The 18,621-nt window shown below is 45.1% G+C and overlaps 1 protein-coding gene across 1 annotated transcript in view; it reads left to right on the top strand.

Annotated features, from left to right (window-relative positions):
* The window catches only part of LOC311233455 (cationic amino acid transporter 2), a gene marked incomplete at both ends in the record, with an annotated part of 63,582 nt that overhangs the window by 30,277 nt on the left and 14,684 nt on the right, over window positions 1–18,621 (top strand). The window contains 3 exons of the mRNA XM_084320422.1: window positions 7,920–8,056; window positions 11,497–11,599; window positions 15,164–15,297. Coding sequence (XP_084176548.1) covers window positions 7,920–8,056; window positions 11,497–11,599; window positions 15,164–15,297 — 374 coding nt within the window. The remainder of the gene's footprint in view (window positions 1–7,919; window positions 8,057–11,496; window positions 11,600–15,163; window positions 15,298–18,621) is intronic.

Raw genomic sequence — 18,621 nt, 5'->3', positions numbered from 1 at the left:
CCACTTCTCGGTTCCTCTTCCTCTCTTTATATACAACGGGCCAAAGCAGTCCATGCCTGTGGAGTGGAATGGCTTGTCGCCGAGTCGGAGGCGACAGGGAGGTATGTCAGCCATCCGTGGTATGCTGGGCTGCGCGTGCCACTTACGGCAGTCTAGACAGGTTCGCTGGAAGCGCCGCACTGCTTCTCTCCCTTGCAGTATCCAATAACGACGTCTGATCTCCGCGAAGACTCTCTCTGCTCCTGCGTGGTGTACATCCTCGTCGTATTTCTTTATGATCAGCTCTGTGACCTTGTGTCGGCTGTTCAAGACTATCGGGTACTTAATGTCATCCGGTAGATCGGGGGCTCTCCGCAGGCGACCACCCACTCTGATGAGATTATGGGCGTCACTCTCGGGTGCCAGGTGGAGCAGTCTGCTGTCTGATGGGACGGGGTTTCCTCCCTGTAGACAGTCTAGCTCATCGGGGAACGAGTCTCTCTGGGCTCGTTGTAGTAGAAGAAATTCTGCTTCTTCGTAGTCAGCTGCTGACATGTCAGTGGTGGACTGAATCTCTGGGTGGTGCCACAGGAATGTCCTCTGCTGCGCACTCTCTAGGGTAATGCAGTCATCTATGTTGGGGTCTGTGGAGGCGACTGTGCTCAGTCCACAGAACATAGGTTTCTTGTTCTCAGCCTCTTCGTTACTTGCTTCCCGTGGGGTGGGCGTAGGCCACTCTCCTTCCGGGAGCTTGAGGAATTCTGGTCCGTCACTGTAGATGTTGCGACGGGTAAGGAAACAGAGACATTCCCCGGGTGATGACGTCAGCTGGGTTGTGTTTGGTGTCCACATACCGCCAGCTCGCTGCTTCTGTTAACTCTTGAATCTCGGTGACTCTGACTCCCACGAAGACTTTGTATCTGCATGAATCAGACTTGATCCATGTGAGTACTGTCGTGGAATCTGACCACAAGATTGTTCTGTGCACCGGAATGGTGAGTTCACGTTGGATTAACGTGGCTAGATGCGCTCCTGCTAGGGCTGCGCAGAGCTCTAGACGTGGGATAGATTGTTGCTTACGTGGGGCTATTCTTGAGCGGGCCAGGATGAAAGCAGTGTGTATCTTTCCTCCCTTCTCTTGGGCACGCAAGTAGGCCACCGATCCATAGGCTACTTCGGAGGCGTCGCTGAAGACGTGTAGATCAATCTCGCATGTCTCTGGCCTCACTGTGGATGGGAAGTAGCTGCGGCGTATATTGACACCTGGGAGTGAGCGGAGTTCCGTCTCCCACTCTCTCCATGTTGAGGCAAGGTGTGCGGGTATTGGGTCGTCCCAGCCCTGGTCCTTGTCCCATAGTGCTCGTACAATCATCTTTGCCCTGGTGGTGTAAGGTAGAATACATCCCAACGGGTCATATTGTCTGGCGAGTGTTCTGTACACACTCCGTCTGGTGGTCGGTATCGCCGTCGACCTTCCCTGCTCTGGAGCCAAGGGTTTGTGTCTATAGTGGAGCGAGTCTGTTTCGAAGCGCCAGACCAGTCCCAGTGTCATCTCCCGGGCCTCTCCTGGGATGGTCGACATCCAGGTCTCGCTGCTGGCAGCCCCGTCCGCGGGGGAGAGGCTGCGCAATACGCGCGGGTCACTGCTGGCCCACTGCCTGAGATCAAAGCCGCCTTTGATCAGGGAGGCGCGTAGCTTGATTAGGAGAGCCTCGGCTTCTTCTTGAGTCGAAACGCTTTGTAAACAGTTGTCCACGTAGAAACTGTTCTTCACACTGTGTTGGACCTCTTCATCTGCTGCTGGGTCCTCTGCGACGTGTTTCTGTAGTGCAAATGTAGCACAGCACGGGCTGCATGTGGTTCCGAAGGGGAGTACTTCCCACTGGTAGATGGCTGGGTTCTCATCTCCGATCCTCTCTCTCCATAGGAACCGCAGCAGGGGCTTGTCCTCCTCTACTAGTCTCACCTACAAGAACATCCCTTTGATATCCCCGCTGATAGCCACCTTGTCCTGGCGGAAGCGCAGTAGCACGCCTAGTAGGGAGGGGCCGAGTGTGGGGCCGGGCAAGAGCTCTTTATTCAGATTTTGGGATCCGATCTGGTAGCTGCAGTTAAACACAATGCGATCCTTGCCGTTGTGATGGACCTTGTGATGCGGCACGTACCATGATTCGGTCGTCTGATCGGCCTCTTTAATGTCAATCTTTGTTACGTGTCCCGCTGTGATTAGCTTCTCAATCTCAGCGCGGTACACGCTCTTGAGCGGGGTCTTTGGCTAGGCGCCGCTCTGTGTTCAATAGATAGCGCTCCGTGGCGTCTTTCTTTGCGTGAAAGGTGGGCATTCCCTCTCGCCTCAGGAGTGGAGTTGCGTATCTCATCACTCCGCCGACTGTGACTCTCTTTGTCCCCTGCTCGAGTAGGTTGATGGCGTAAATGTCTTCTTTAGAACGAATATCTTTCTTTTCGTTCTTAAAGGGCATTGTCTCTAGTGTCCATAGCCTCTCAACATGCTGCAGGAGAGTGGTGTCTTCTTCTGTCGTTCTGGAGTGGAGGCAGCTAGTGGCTGCTGTTCGGTTGAGAGATTTAGCGAGGGGGCCTTGTAGGGTCCACCCTAGGCGGGTCTCGACTGCTGCAGGACAGCCTCGGGGTCCTGTATGGACCCGGTCAATCGGGACTATGAGTTCTGCATGGTCGGAGCCTATCAGCAGGGTCGGGGTAGCGCCGTCTATGAGCGGGATAGGTAATTGACGCAGGTGCACATATTTATCCATCAATTTGGCGATGGGGTAGGTGTACTGCGATAGTCCTATTTCTTGGCTGGTGAAAGCATTTGTAATCTTGTACCGTCGCTCTGGCTGCCCGTTTGCTGCGATAGTGAAGGAGACATTCTCGCCCTTTATCGTCTTTAAATCCCTTCTTATTGTCCGAATCGTCATTTCGTTCTTGCTCCCCCGCAGTCCCAGCTGGGCCGCAGCGGACGCGAGCAGAAGGGTCTTCTCTGACCCGTCATCAAGGACGGCATAAGTGTCCATGACTTTATCTTGGTAGCTCAATGTCACACGGACTACCTTTAAGAGCACTTGGGCGCCGCTGCTGCTGGCGGGGTCAATGTACATGACACTTGCCTTGGTGCCGCTCGATGGTGCAGGTGGAGGCCGTCTTCTGTTACTTTCATGTAGTATATCTAGATGGGCTCCGTCGCACCGACTGCACCTTTTCTTTAGGCGGCATTCGGCTGCCATGTGTGGTCGCGCACATCGGTAACAGCGCCTGTTGGACTTTATCCATTGACTCACTTCTTCTGCATTCATCTTTGTGAATAGGTCACATTGTGACAGCCAGTGTTCTTTCTCACAGTAGGGGCAAACCATCTTCCACTTCTCTTTTCTCGAGGGGGTACTGTGGCTCTTACTGCTCGGTACTGACTCTGATTGGTGCATGACAGTCACCGATCTTCTTCCATCATTTATTCTCCTGGGTCCCTCTCTGGAGCTTGGCGTGCTCCGCCCGAACGTATCCAGTCGTAAGCTGCTGACTTCTCTCGCCAGGAAGTCGGCTAGATCAAGGAGGGATGGTTCGGGGCCGTTGGGATCCCGGTAGTCTCTCTGCCGCCTAAAACGCTCTTGTCTTGCGGGTGGCAGCTTCTCCAAAATCCTCTCGACGTTAGAGTTGGCGTATAGCTCATGCATGCCCTTTTCCCGTTGCGCTCCCAGCATCCCTACCAGGGACTGCACTTTGATTGACAGGTCGTCTAATGAGCGATTGTCTGTGGCTGGGGGTAGGCGATCAATATGCCTTATCTCTTGGATTACGTAATCCCATATACGTCCATATCTCTGGTCCAGCGCCGCTAGGGCCGCTGTGTATGGTGTCGAAGAGGTGGCATAGGCTAGCGCTATATTGTGCGCTCGCGGTACTTTCAGGTGCTTCAGTAATATTGCATACTTGTGGCGTTCATCAGCGACATCCACCATCATTGTCTCTAAGCACATCCGGAGCTCCGTGTACTGTGCTCGACTCTCATAGGCGAAGTCTGGAAACGACGGCGTGGCAATGTATGACGCCGTGGATGGCTGATACATCGGCGAGCGTTGGGGGAGAGACCTCCTAGGCGAGTCCCCTCTTGCGCCTCGCTGTGGGCAGGTACTGACAGGGTACCATGGCCCGCTGGTCCAGGTGCTATTCCTCGGGGCTGGTCGTGCGTCGTGCTCACCCGTGAATAGAGTCGGGGGTCTGTAGCGCAGCGCCGCGGGGGTATAGCCTGGGCTGTACTGGGCCTCCTGGTCCGGTGGAGTACTGTGCTGTCGTCGGGCTTGGTTCTCCTCCTCTCCCTCTTCTTCCTCTATCAGATCTTCCAGATCCTGTAATCGTTTATTTAGCTTCTCCGCAGTGTATGCCGCTCCTTCCTTGTAGCTGGGTCTCGCTTGGACCGGTCTGGGAAGGGGGTCTGCGGGGGGTATAGGCTCGGTCTGTTGGTCAAGTTCAGGGTCGCTTGCTCGGTGAGGAGACGCTGCCCTTGACTGTTGTCTCGACGAGTTCCTTGAACCCCTGGCGGAGGGAGAGGGTGTTGCCTTGCGGATCAGCTGCTCCATTAGCTGCGCTTGTAACTTGTCGCGCTCGACTTCGCGCTTGGTGAGATCTGCTTCTCTTTGGACACCGGCAGCGGCGCGCTGGGCGTCGGCCCGGTCTCTTGCCATATTCTCTTCCGTCTGAAGGCGTCTCATCTCCAGGCGTGTGCGCTCTTCTTCGCTCCGTTGTTGCGCTTGGAGTTGTTCGCGCTCGCTAAGCACCTGTGCTTGGAGTTGTTCGCGCTCGCTAAGCGCCTGTGCTTGGAGACGATCGCGTTCACCCTGAAGTCGATCGCGTTCGGTAGAGGCTGTCAGGCTGACGAGGAACGCCTGTTGTAGCATCCTCTCCGCTTCGCTGGGGGAAGGCGGTTGTGGTGGTGAGCCGCTCCTGCGTGAGCCGCTCCTGGGGGTACTCGTTGGGGAGTCCTGGAGCTCTATTTCCTCGGCGCTCTCCTCCTCTTCTTCCGTGCAGAGTTCTCTCTCTGTAGGGTTGTCTTCCTCCCGGGGCTGGTCGGGGACTACTTCTTCGGTAGTGGCGGGGGGTAAAGGCATGTCAGCTCCCTCCTGGTCCCCACCGTGAGCTTGGTCAGTTACATTAGGACCTACTAGGGCCTCTGTGGTCGGGGAAACCTGGTCGTTAAGGTCAGACATAATTTTACTTTCTACTTTTACCGCGTTTACCGTTTGTCGAAGGCTAGGTAGTTGACTGACAGTGTAATCCTCTAAGTACTGAGGTGGCTGTCGTCTGCGCCGCGGGCGTTCTAGGTTAGGAGGACCGTTTCGTGGAGTGTTCATCATAGGCCATTTCAATATTAATAACACTATATTAATATTACACTAGTTACCCTCCGGCTCGAAGGACCAATTGTAACTGAGGGGTACAATTCCCTGACTGTATTGTTAGATATGGTATTTAATACCACTACCTCTTGTACTTTAACTTCTGGCCATCCAGTACATGATATAAATATGATGAACACTTTCCCACCTGATGAAACGAAGTCCACACAAATGTACAAATCGAATATTTAATATAGCAAAAGGTATATACAACGTTCACTTGTTTACACTTATGATTTGAAATGCACTTGTATGGCAAATGAGTATTCGTAGGTAAATCAACATTGAATGTCCAATCTCTGGTTACGCAGGGAGTAAGTATACAACCTGTTTCTTTAGGAAACTATAGCGATGGTACTTAAATGATTATAGCTGGATACACTAAGGGGGGGGGGGGGGTCCCGCTGGTTGTAAGACAGTAGGAGGGGGGGGTTAGAGAAGCCGCTGGCGGTATCCCATCTGGCCGACGATTTCTTGGGAGAATTCAAAGTCTTGAACACGGTGCCCACAGAACCTCGGTCCGCAGACGAATACAGCTGGACCCTCTGGTGGACGGTAGCTGCCGGTCCACAACGGAGAGACGTGAGGCGACCTCACTGGTGTAGAGCGCCGTCTCACCTGGAGTCCTCTCCGGGGGGTAGTTCCAACACTCCGCAGTGTTGGCCGTTATCCATGGAATAATCAAAGCACCCAAAGCATAATCCAAGCCGTGGAAGGCTCGCCGTCGTCCGGGTAGAGTAATCCAATATACAGGTCCAGTCGCCCTGGCCCGGAGCTCCTCGGATGCAAGCACCACTAGTGGTCTGCCCAGCCTGGTTAAGCGTCCAGATAACGTCAGGAACGATGGGGGTACTGATAACTTTATAACTCTAACCGAACGATGCACCATACATAAATAGACTATTATTAGCTTAATAGAATACGTCCAACTCGACGGTATAGTGCCAAACTATGACAATTCAACTATCAATCCACACGATATCTCAATGCCTATTCTGAGGCCAAGTAGGCCTTACTGCACCACACGTGCGTCGTGGGTGAGGCTTCGCGTCTGTTACTCTGTTGGAGGGTAAAGAACTGGACTAAAAGAAAGTTCTACTTTACTTGCGCCATATATATATGCGCTATGAACAAATAGTACCATTCGTATTTCGCCAGACGTATTCCTACGCGGAACCGGGGCTTGCCACGACATGTTGGGCGGCACGATTGAACTTGAACCTAGGGGTATGGCTGATGGCGCCAGGTTCTCGTCCAATGGTGGAATGAAACTATTATGGGCTGTTTAGTAGACTAAAGGGATATTCAGTGCATATTGTACAAGGAATATACAGGGGATATCAAACGATATACAAATACTATTTAAATATATATATATAAATAAATATATATATTCGGTTTAATCTGATCCTTCACAACACATTTAATATTCTGTATTGACCTGAATATATATTATTATATTATATATATATATATATTTTGCCTTTCTACCTTTCCTCCCATCCCCCAATTTAGTCGTTATGCCAATTCCCTTCCTGGTAGTTGTGCGCATTGCCCTACTGTCTGTCTGGGGAGGGTGCCTCCTCTGATAAATGATCTTTTGAAGATCAAATCTAGTTTTTATATAGAAAATAAGTATATTGGACCAGTAATACTAACACAATGAATCAAACAAGGTAGGTATATATTTACATATTTTAAATGGAATGGTCCCGTTTACATTAGATACAAATGTACCAAACATGTTGGAGAGTTATTTAAATAAAAATACAAATTAAACTGTAGCCTGGTAGGCCTATTTCTAACATAATTTAGATCTCAAAGTGAAAAATAGAACCATAGGTTATTTAAATTAGACATTGATCACTGTGATGTTAAAATGTGAATTATAACCTCCTCAGTCCTGAACCTGGTTAACTTGGCCTCACTTTCAACCCTCTGAAACCTACTGGTTAGCCAGTGGATGAACCATTAGCATCACTGTCCTTTGAAGGTCGTACCAAGGTCAGTTTTTAAGTTTGAAGCCAATGACATCATATGGATCTTGAGATTGCAAGGGATCCATTGATACAAAAAATGCCATGCTAAGCTCACTGCCATGCTAATCTTACTGGGGAAGTGGCTAAATATCACTCCAGAATCCCAATCACCAATCTCTAGACCTCAGATATAAGACGTCCCCCCCTTTTCAGGTTGTATATTGCGTGTTATATTTGGGTCAAAGCAGTATTAACAATATACTTTCAGTATGGGAAAATATACTCACTTACATGTGAAGATAGGGCCGAAGGGGGGCTTGAGCCCCTGCCTTTTTGCGTCCAAGTGTCCATAAAATAAAATAATAAAAAATGAACACTTGGTGGGTTAAGTGCCTTTTTTGTAGCTTGAGCCTGTTGCCCCCAAATTGACTGTGCACGGACTCCCTGTTTGCCAATCTGTCCCTAGTGGTGGCTCACAGGCATGCCACTTTGTAACACTTCACGGTCTTGAGAGAGTGCTTAATGTCTGTGTGTGTTCTCGGTTCATCCACAGCCTCCTGGGATCCATGTTCCCAATGCCACGTGTGCTGTTTGCCATGGCCAGAGACGGCCTGCTCTTCAAACCTCTGGCCAGCTTGAGTGACAGACAGAGTCCTGTCATAGCCACACTGGCCTCTGGGGTTGTAGCAGGTAAAACTGTGAACAACGACCTAAAATACATTGCAAGTATACATTGCAGAATAGTACATAATTGGTAGAAATATACTTTGAACACATGTAATATACCGTATTGACCTAACCACCCAGATTACAAGACAAGCCCCAGTTATGAACCAAACATGGTTACACTGGTCCTTTCAATGTGATATTTATCATCCAAAGTCGGTTCATCCATCAGTGGTTCTCAGAATGGGGTCCTTGAGGGGGTTCCAGGAGGTCCCCAGAAAAATTAGGAAAAGTTTAATTGAACTATTATTTCAATGACTAGAAGTTTAGCCCCATGAGAGAATGTATAAGACTGACTGTTCTGATCATAGGGTTCACTCTCTCCTCCGTTTATCCCCCCACTGTACATTACAGACAGTTAGGGAACTCTGGGCTAAATCATATCTAACAACAAATATCTTCTTAGATGGGGGTCCCTGAGACAGTCATATCAAATGGAGGTCCCTGACCTATTTAGTATATATTATGTATCTATTATGTATCTATTACGTATCTATTACATATCTATTACGTATATATTACATATCTATTACATATCTATTATGTATCTATTACGTATCTATTACATATCTATTACGTATCTATTACGTATCTATTACGTATCTATTACGTATCTATTACATATCTATTACGTATCTAATACGCATCTATTTGGGGGTCCTTGACATGAAAAAGTTGAGAACCAATGCTTTGAGGACAGGTCTAGATGCCGTTGTTCACATTGCAATCAGATTTCAAAAAAATAAACCTGATCAGGAACTGGTCAGGCTATGATAAACATAATCAGTAGTACCAGTTATTGACACACCATCGTGGCTGCAGTTCCGCTTCTAGTTATTTACAGTACATTTCCACGGTCTCCACTCTGTAATCATAGTCAGACAGCAGGGATGCTCTCCCACTTCCACAAACAGAACTACTGTGAAGGAAAGGGTGTGCCTAGTTGTATCCAAGTTGGCCTGATTTCCAATTAGACAAAACAAGGCTTTACTTCCAACTACAACACAGCTAGGGAATGAATACATGTCTCCATTCTTATTTAGTCACACATTTGTTTATGCTTTGAATCACCGATATTGAATCACTGCTATTCTTCCCCCAACCTTTGACAAGGCCATATGGATTATGGTTTAAAGCTCAAATCACAATATGAGCTTTTTACATGTAAAGCATGTCATAGACGGCAATGTCACTAACTGATTCATTCAGGCGGTTCACTTGCATTGCAGTGTGTGTAGGACCAGTGTATGTACACTAGGATATGGTCTGCTATGGTTGGCTGGTTGGGGTCCTAGTTGAGTAATAATGCCTTATATATATGTGATTTGAATGCACATGCATTAATTGCAATAGCATCAAAACATCGTACATCATGCTGTACTGAAGATCATTGGCTGTACGTGGCTTCATGGCGATAGTGTTAAATCTGTCAACACTGAACTAGCTGACATAAAATGGTGGAACGAATGGAATTAACATTATATGAGAAATAAACATTGTTTGTCTGTATCACTTGTGTTTGTGTTACACTAGCACAGGGGTGGCCAACCCGCGGCTCGCATGCGGCTCTTTGCCCGCCAATGTGTGGCTCCTCCCTCCATAAAAAAAAAATAATTATAATGATTATAATATATATATATATATTTTTATTTTTTAACATTCCATAAGATGTAGAATAAACATTTACAGATTTTTTTTAATGGTTCATTTGAAATATGATTATAGAATATCAGGCCTATAAATTACCCTATTATGGCCAAGTCGCACATCTATGGATTGGGCCAAATCTCCCCTTTCCAATGACAGAATTCAATCTGGATTTAGTATCACCAGGTGTGATTCACAAGTACAGTTACCTTTTTTTTTTATAATTATCCCCCCCCCCCGCCCCCCCCTTTTTTCCGATTTTTCTCCCATCCCACTGTTAGTCGTTATGCCAATTCCCAACCCCCTTCCTGGTTGTTGCGCACTTTCCCCTACTGTTGGTCCGAGAGGCCGGAGACTGTCACATGCTTTCCTCCGACGCATGTGCAGCCAGCCGGCAGCCAGCCTGGCCGCGCAGATTCTCACCGGGAGAGTGTAACGTGTGGAAGGTCGCACTACCTCTCTCCAGATCCTACCCTTGCTGAGCAGGCGCCCCGACCGAACTGTAGGGGTCGCTGTCCACAACGTCCAGGACCCACCCACGGCTCCCCTGCCCCTAACTCAGCCAAACGAGTTAGTATAGTGATCAGCCCGAGCCAAGGCAATGCTGACTCTCCGGGAGTCGAGACCGCAGCCTCTTGCATTGGTGACAAGCACAATCTCCTGACCGCCTAGTTACTTTTTTATAATGTGAATTTCTCCAAAATCTTTCATCAGATTGCAATGCCGTTTTTTGCTAGACATTCACAGAAAGGTAGAGAAACAAACTGTGTTCTGTATTATGGCAATAACGTTCAGATTTGTGGGAGATAATCCTGAAAAATAAGAGAAATAAAAAAGTTTATCCAGAAGTCAGATGATTGACATGGGGCTGGCGTGGGATGGGTAGGGTAGTTTTTTGAAATTCGAAAGTCCATCAAAAGCCCTGGGTCTCTTCCTTCAAAAGACTACACACAGCCGGTTTCCGACTCAATGCCCTGAGATTTCTATAATCATATATTTCACTAATAACAGTTACAATCATTGACGTAATGCTGAAAATATACACCTTTGCTGCTGTTTTGACAGGGTTAGGGTCTTTACTCTTGGCTACATTTGAAAAGAAAATGCAACATTAATTCATACATTCTGTAGAGATGGATTTATGGCCTGATGTCATTTGCAGTCCAGTACCGGACTGCTCGGGCTTAAGAGGTTAACCCTGTGAGGCCCAAATAAAAAAGACATTAGCAACATCAGAGGCCAGAGCGTGGGACCTATAAACACATGAAGGGTGCCGTGACTGAAAAAAAGGTTGAGAAATGCTGGTATATATGGTGTGGCTCTTCGTGGTACCACAGTCATTTTTGTGGCTTTTAGTCTCTGACTGGTTGGCCACCCCTGCACTAGCATAAGGGTTAACAGGTGGAAAAGGGAGAGGTCCAGAACAGAAGGCAGTGGATCCCATCTGATAGGATTATGTTTCTAACATCAGAGACCATTCTAGTTGTCTAGTCTATTATGATTCTAACTCTACTGTAGTTGAAGGGAAACCTGTGGAGAATGTAAAATCTATGATCAGAATAGTCATTCTTATATATCTTCTCATCGGACTGACTTCTAATGAATGAAATAGTGAAATTAAACTAGTCCACATTTTGCTGGGGGCCCCCTGGAACCCCCTCAAGGACCCCTGGGGGTCCCCGAACCACATTGAGAATCTATGTTCTATCCTATGAGCCTGCTGTGAAAAGGAAATGTTCTGCTGCATGTTTCTCCAGCTATCATGGCTCTTCTGTTTGACCTGAAGGCATTGGTCGATATGATGTCCATTGGAACCCTCTTTGCCTATACGCTTGTTGCAATATGTATTCTCATATTACGGTATGTATTCTCACATTAAGGTATGTCTTCTCATATTAAGGTATGTCTTCTCATATTAAGGTATTGTTGTGGAATCTTTCAACCTCTTACCACGCAACGTCCCACATATGGGGCGTTTTTCGGACTTTTTGCAACCGGTGTTCTGCGAAATTCTACTACTTCCTCGAAAACTGCTGCCGTAGCGCGACTCGCTAGACGCGTCTGCGAAATTCTACTACTCTGCTGAGAACTGCTGCCGGTGAACTATAGGGTGACGTCAGTGCTGCGAAATTCTACTACTCTGCTGAGAACTGCTGCCGTAGCGCGAATCGCCTATATCTTTGGACAGCTGGGTGACGTCACCCTATAGTTCACTCCGAATTCCAACAGGTGTACCGACATTTTATCATCTACTTTATACATACTTTATACATTCTGCTGCAAAGCCAATTATATGCAAATATTTACATGCTTATACAGTAATAAGTTATGTATGTACAAATATGTTTAAGATATTGCTCACCATCAACAAGTCAAACAAGACGTTCGGCAGCAGAATATTGTAGATTGAAAACGCGTGGAAAAGGATTGTGGGTCATGCGCATGCGTGCGCAAGCGCAGGAGCGCTGGCAGCAGAATTCAGCAGGGAGTAGAATTTCGCAGAACACCGGCACTTTGGCAACCCCTAGTGGCTCGGTGTGCATATTGTGTAAGACAATATATATATCAAATTTAAGGCTTATTTGTTGCCTGTCGATAGCGGCAAAGTACACGGTTTTGCACAAAATACCACTCCTGACTCAGGCTGCAGTAGTTCCGTCAATCTAGATCTGATCTTGAAAATGCTTGTGGATCATTGTAGCCAATGAGTGTGGCTTTCCAATGATACCCCACGTGCATGTATGAATCTAAAAAACAAAACTAAAACTAAAACACGAAAACAGGAAGAGAAAAACAGCCGAATGAATTGAAGTCTATGAGAAAACTGAGTTTTTCTTTGTACACAGCTAACCAAAATCACTCCTAATCACTCATTTCTGAATGGATCTTTATGAAATTTGGATATGTACTACATAAGTCTTCAGGCTATTTTCCCCACCTTCTGGGCAAATACTACCTCTGGACTACTAACTACTACAGAAAACCTTGAGTAACAAGTTTTTCTACAACTCAAGTTCAGACCTATGTTACTCTATTACGTTAGCACTAAAAGTTAATTTTTTTTCTGGAATCAGAAACTTCAGAATGTCTTTCAAAAGAGACCAGGCTCATGTAGGGCTGACCCCTATTAGTCGACTATTCGGTCGAAAGGAGCCGTGGTCAACTGCCAACCTCTTAGTCGAATACAAAAAAAAAGAATTTATATATATATATTTTTTTATCATTCTTTCCAAAAGAAAAGAGGCATAGAAGCGTGGCTAACGCTAATGGCACGCATACCAGAGGCTAACTGCCTACGAAAACAGGCACAGAGGCACTGAAAGAGGATTTCACCCATCTAATGAACACACTAGACTAGACAAATATCAAGATGTATCCATCAGTGGACCAATTGCATGCTTTTGCAGAGGACAAGAAGCCTTCAGTCGACTCCTTCAGACATTAAGCACCCCCCACAGCCCAAATGGAATGATAAAAATGTATGTTTTATTTTGTTTGTAATTTTCTTTTTTGGTCGACTAATAGTCGACTAACGGCAAATTTTGGCCAATCATAGTCGACTATCCAAATCCTTAGTCGGGGACAGCCCTAGGCTCATGCATGTGCTATAAGTATAAAGTATGTTGTTTTGGTTTGCAAAAAAAGTATGCAGTCCTCAAGTTCTAGTTAAAAAATTGCCACTTTTCTGCCCGCTTGATAAGAGGTTAAAGGAGCCAAACAGTGAAACTGTAGAAATTCAGATGAGTCAAATTGTATCAAAACTAAGACATTTCTGTGGCCACAGAAAAGTATCCTCAGTTTACAATCAGAGACAAGTGAAACAAGAGCGTCTGACCAGAAAGTGAGAAAGAGCTCTGGTCAGACTTACAATTAAATACCAGCTGGAAATGACAAATGAAAACAAAGATGTAAAAATGTAAACAAAAGATGGGTTTAGGGGTTTTGTCGTGTCTGACACAAGTCAAGCTGTCCTGGGCATTGGCCGTTGTTTTAAGAACACTGTTAAGACTGTCGCCCTAGTGTCTGAGAAACTGTATACCAGTTAACTATATTAACTAGTCAAGGCTGTACAGATAATGAGAGAGATGTATTTAAACAGAGCTATGAACATGCCCAGTAAGCTGTACAAATGATGTAATAGGATGAAACATATAATATTTTCTATAACAGTATGTACTTTTATGTTTTTTTCCCTTCTTCCATCATTCATGTATTGTCTGTTTTGGACATAGAGATGTAATTTATAGACATGCTGCAGTTTCCACTCTTAAGCCCTTAGACTCTCAGATATATATCATTCAGCCATCAGATGTATCACAGGTGAAAGTTGTGAAAGTAATACTCACCATTGTGTCCTGTACAATAGGGTTGGGTGGTCCTCTTCGATGGAAAGATGAGATTTGCACTCGCATTTGTTTCTATATAAAGCCATAATTGGAGATTGTCCAAATTACATTACTTCATTATTGGAATGGACCTCTGGACCCTATTGTATACAAACAAAATTACTGGCTTACATTTAAAGTGCCTTGAATTCATACCAAACTTGGCAGATCTGCCTTTGGATTCTGTGTCTTCTGTGAAAAGATTGAATGAAGCGATGCATCTTGTCTCCACTAGCCAGGGTTTAGACCTGCTGTGGCCTGTCTGGCACACAGTGAGCGTCTCCATTGTCTTTAGAACCTGGCCAGACCTGGCTGGACCCCGGCTGAGACAGACACCTTTCACAACATGGCCAGACATGGCTGGGACTATTGTATCATCATGGTTTAGCTTGTGTACCACAGTTGGTGGTGTGAACTTTGAAAGGTTGCCTAGACCATGGCTCACCCTATCCAATCATACCATACCATGGCTCACCCTAGCCAATCATACCATACCATGCTAGACCATGGCTAGCCCCAGCGAACCATACCACACCATGCTAGACCATGGCTAGCCCCAGTGAACCATACCACACGATGCTAGACCATGGCTAGCCCCAGCGAACCATACCACACCATGCTAGACCATGGCTAGCCCCAGTGAACCATACCACACGATGCTAGACCATGGCTAGCCCCAGCGAACCATACCACACCATGCTAGACCATGGCTAGCCCCAGCCAATCATACCATACCACACTAGACCATGGCTAGCCCCAGCCAGGCTAATGGAGACAAGACAATAAGCTTTGGTGTCCAGTGGCCCCTGGATTCATAATCAGTCCCTGCATATAGAGCTTTTCATAAACATTCTATTTAGTTTATTTCATGTGTTTCAGTGTTTGCTAATACAGTAGCCAACAGGAAATACATTGGGGCCCTAGCAACGTAATTCTTCTGATAAGGTCTATTCAGTTTGCCTGGATAAGAGCTCATGTAAACACAATCAATGGATGGGCCCCACGTATTTATTATTTGTACCACTAACTGTTTTTGTAGATACCAAATAGATCCTTGTGAGGAATCCAGCTCTGTCAAACCAGAGTCCTTCACGGTGGTTGGTGTATTACATCCTCCCTCGCAACCCACCGCTCGCACCTCACAGAATGTGTCCATGTCCGCCGTTTTCATTAGTAAGTTTCTCCACTTCTCTCTGCATTCATGTTCTGTATGTACCATAATATGATCATCACATTGGGGGTAGGGGGCGGGACCAACTCACTTTCAATTTAGTCAATAGACCTCTCATGGGTGACATATTTTCTGGCTGCTCCCAAGTCTCCAGTCTTTGCTGCAGCTCTAGGAAAATGAATGGACTATTAATAGATCGCTCCTAGCTTCATCTGTGGTTCATGCAGCTGTGGTCCCGTGAACAAAGCCTTCTAATATACATTTATCTCTCTGATAAGGCAGGGGATTTAAAATTTTAAACAGCAGTTTAAAAAAAGGAAAACATGCTAGCCAAAACATAGCTTAGCATTGCAGATCTGGTCACCTGACGTCACCAGCGTTCTCTGCAACCTCTGGACATTTAGGGTTAGCAACTTGGCTTTTATAAATTGGAATGTTAACAAAACATAAACACTTTTGGTGAAACACAATTTTCCCCATTAACCCCACATGCAGTATCAAGGTTAAAGTAAATGTTTGCCATAGGCAGGGGGAGGGGGTGAATGCACCGGGGCTTGTCATAATGATGTGACCGTATGAGAGGTCTATTCAAGAAGTACAGTAGGTTTTCTTTTCTCAGTTCAAACCCTGGAAAAGCCTCTGGCAGGTTGTTCTATCCAAGGTTTTTACATGTAATTGAGAATATATGATGTTCTCTCTGCAGAGATGGTGTAGAGCAGGGATACTTGATAGGCATACCAGAGCATAGTGGCATAGTGTGTAGTGTGTTTAGTAGTGTGAGCATAGTGACATAGTGTGTAGTGTGTTTAGTAGTGTGAGCATAGTGACATAGTGTGTAGTGTGTTTAGTTGTGTGAGCATAGTGACATAGTGTGTAGTGTGTTTAGTTGTGTGAGCATAGTGACATTGTGTGTTTAGTAGTGTGAGCATAGTGACATAGTGTGTAGTGTGTTTAGTTGTGTTGCATATATTTTAGAGCCACATTGTGGCCGTAAGGTGGTTCTGTGGTTCATATATAAACCAGCTTAGTTAAATTAAAGAATCTGTACAATGAAAATTGTGCTTTTCAATCTAATTGCATTAACATAAGTGAGTATTATGGAAATATGACTAAAGGCCCTTTAGTATCCTCCTGGATGTCAACATAACCAAACCATTAACAGACATCCAATCTACTTCCTGTTTCAAGTTTCTTTAATAGTTGTCATACAGAAGTACAGAATACTTTCATACAAAATGCTTCTTACTGTTACGCTCCAGAGACTGTGCTAGACAAGATAGTATCAAATAACATAGTATAGCATGTAATTTAGAAGTAGAAAATGAGGTCACAGTGTTCAGTATAGACATATGTACAATGTTCGATGCAGAATAGACGTAACTGAGTTACCATATAATATACAATACTATGCAGTGTACTAATGTACAGTACTATATAGTGCAAAGCAGAAATGGGATGAGGTACAATTTAGGTACAATTTACAGTAAGGTGTACGAGTTGTAGTGCAATCCTTCATCAATAAATATAAAGTGTGGGGAGTGGGTGCTACAGTGTGTTTGTTTAAAGTGGGTGTGTGCTATAAAGTGTGTGGAGTGGGTGCTACAGTGTGTTTGTTTAAAGTGAGTGTGTGCGTGTGGATGTGTGTGCTATGTGCATTTGGTGGTTGTTGTTGTGTAGTGTTCATTGTTCGTTTAGCAGCCTGATGGCCTGGGGATAGAAGCTTCTTCTGAGTCTTTCTGTGCTCGCCTTGAGACTCCGGTATCGCTTGCCTGACCGCAGCAGTTCAAAGAGGCAGTTGTTCGGGTGACTGGAGTCTTTAATGATTCTCTTAGCCTTGCCCTTGCAACGCTTGTTGTAAATGTTCTGGAGGGTGGGGAGCCCCCCTCCAATTGTGCGTTCGGCTGAACGTGTCACTCTTTGTAGTCTGCTTCGGTCTTGTGCAGTGCTATTCCCAAACCAGGAGGTGATGTTGCCAGTCAAGATGCTCTCTATTGTACATCTGTACAACTGTACAACACCTGTAAAGGATTGTCAGTAGTTGTAAAGGATATGAGCTAGCTAGTTGCCAAACAAGTAATGAAACTAGTTTGCTTCACAGTTCAGTACGTTTTAGTGGTTAAAAAAACATCCACAACAACCGTGACAAGTGATTTATCACCTGCTAGCACAGGTCATATATTTAGCATTTATTATTTGAGCATTTAGCATTTTTTTTTTATTATATATTATCTTAGATTTAGATGATTGGATTATTAGATTATATATTGCATATATTTAGCATTTTTTTTAGATTATATATTAGATTAGATTTAGATTATTAGATTATATATTGTAACTATTTATTGTAGGGCAAATATAACTGAGAGGGCATACATACCCTCATCTCGCACCTTGTTGCCCATATGCACATGTCCAGAGTTAATTATATTGATTTGTTATATTGTTTACACTGCTTTTTTAAACTACCTGTACCTCCCCTCCCCCATGCTGCCATGACGCCTGCATTTCCCCAAGGGGATCAATAAAGGAATATCTTATCTTATCTTAATTAAATGTTAGCCGATTAGTTAGTTAATCTCCCATAGCAAACGATCTTTTACTAACCTTACTATATTACTCCACAACAAGCCTTTCAAACCCACACATCAATCGGGAGTACCCGGGAGCTAGTCACAAGCAGGGTTTGAGTTATCACCTGAGAGCTATGGGGGCCCCCAAAACCGTGCACGCCGGAATATGTTTTTTACCTTTTTCCTGAAATTTTGGCCGTTTTCAAAGTCATATTTAGAGGAATATCTCATTAGGATTAGAGTCTAATACTAATGAGTAATAACATCACACAACAATCTCTGCACTTATAAATAAAAAACTAACAAAAAAAATGAATGGAAAATAAATAGTTGTATGGCACTTGAATGAATGAATGCTCTATCATAAGTAAATTGGCTGCAGTTTTTATTTATTTTTAAAGTGGACATATTTAAGTTAATATACATATTTTTCCAATATCCCACTAGACTCCAAAATGATATTGTTACATTTATATCCAATAAATCTGAACCTGAGAACCAAACAATTTAAATGTATTGATTTTTCTATACTACAGGCAAAAAGAACAATATCTTTCAATTGGAAGAAAATAGACGCACCCACAATCGGTGCTTGGATTAAGAACATGGCACAATGCATGTCTATGGAGAGAATAACATATATCCTCAGGAACAATATAGAGGTTTACGAGGATATATGGAAACCATTTAATGAATATCTGAGAAGGGAAGATATAGGAGGGCTGCTATTATAGGATGAGTCCCCCCGCTCTCTCC

The sequence above is a fragment of the Notolepis coatsorum genome, assembly GCF_963971535.1.
Source record: "Notolepis coatsorum genome assembly, chromosome: 8".
Taxonomy (NCBI): Eukaryota; Metazoa; Chordata; class Actinopteri; order Aulopiformes; family Paralepididae; genus Notolepis; species Notolepis coatsorum.
The sequence above is the reverse complement of the archived record's forward strand: the minus strand, read 5'-3'. Positions and strand labels throughout refer to the sequence as shown.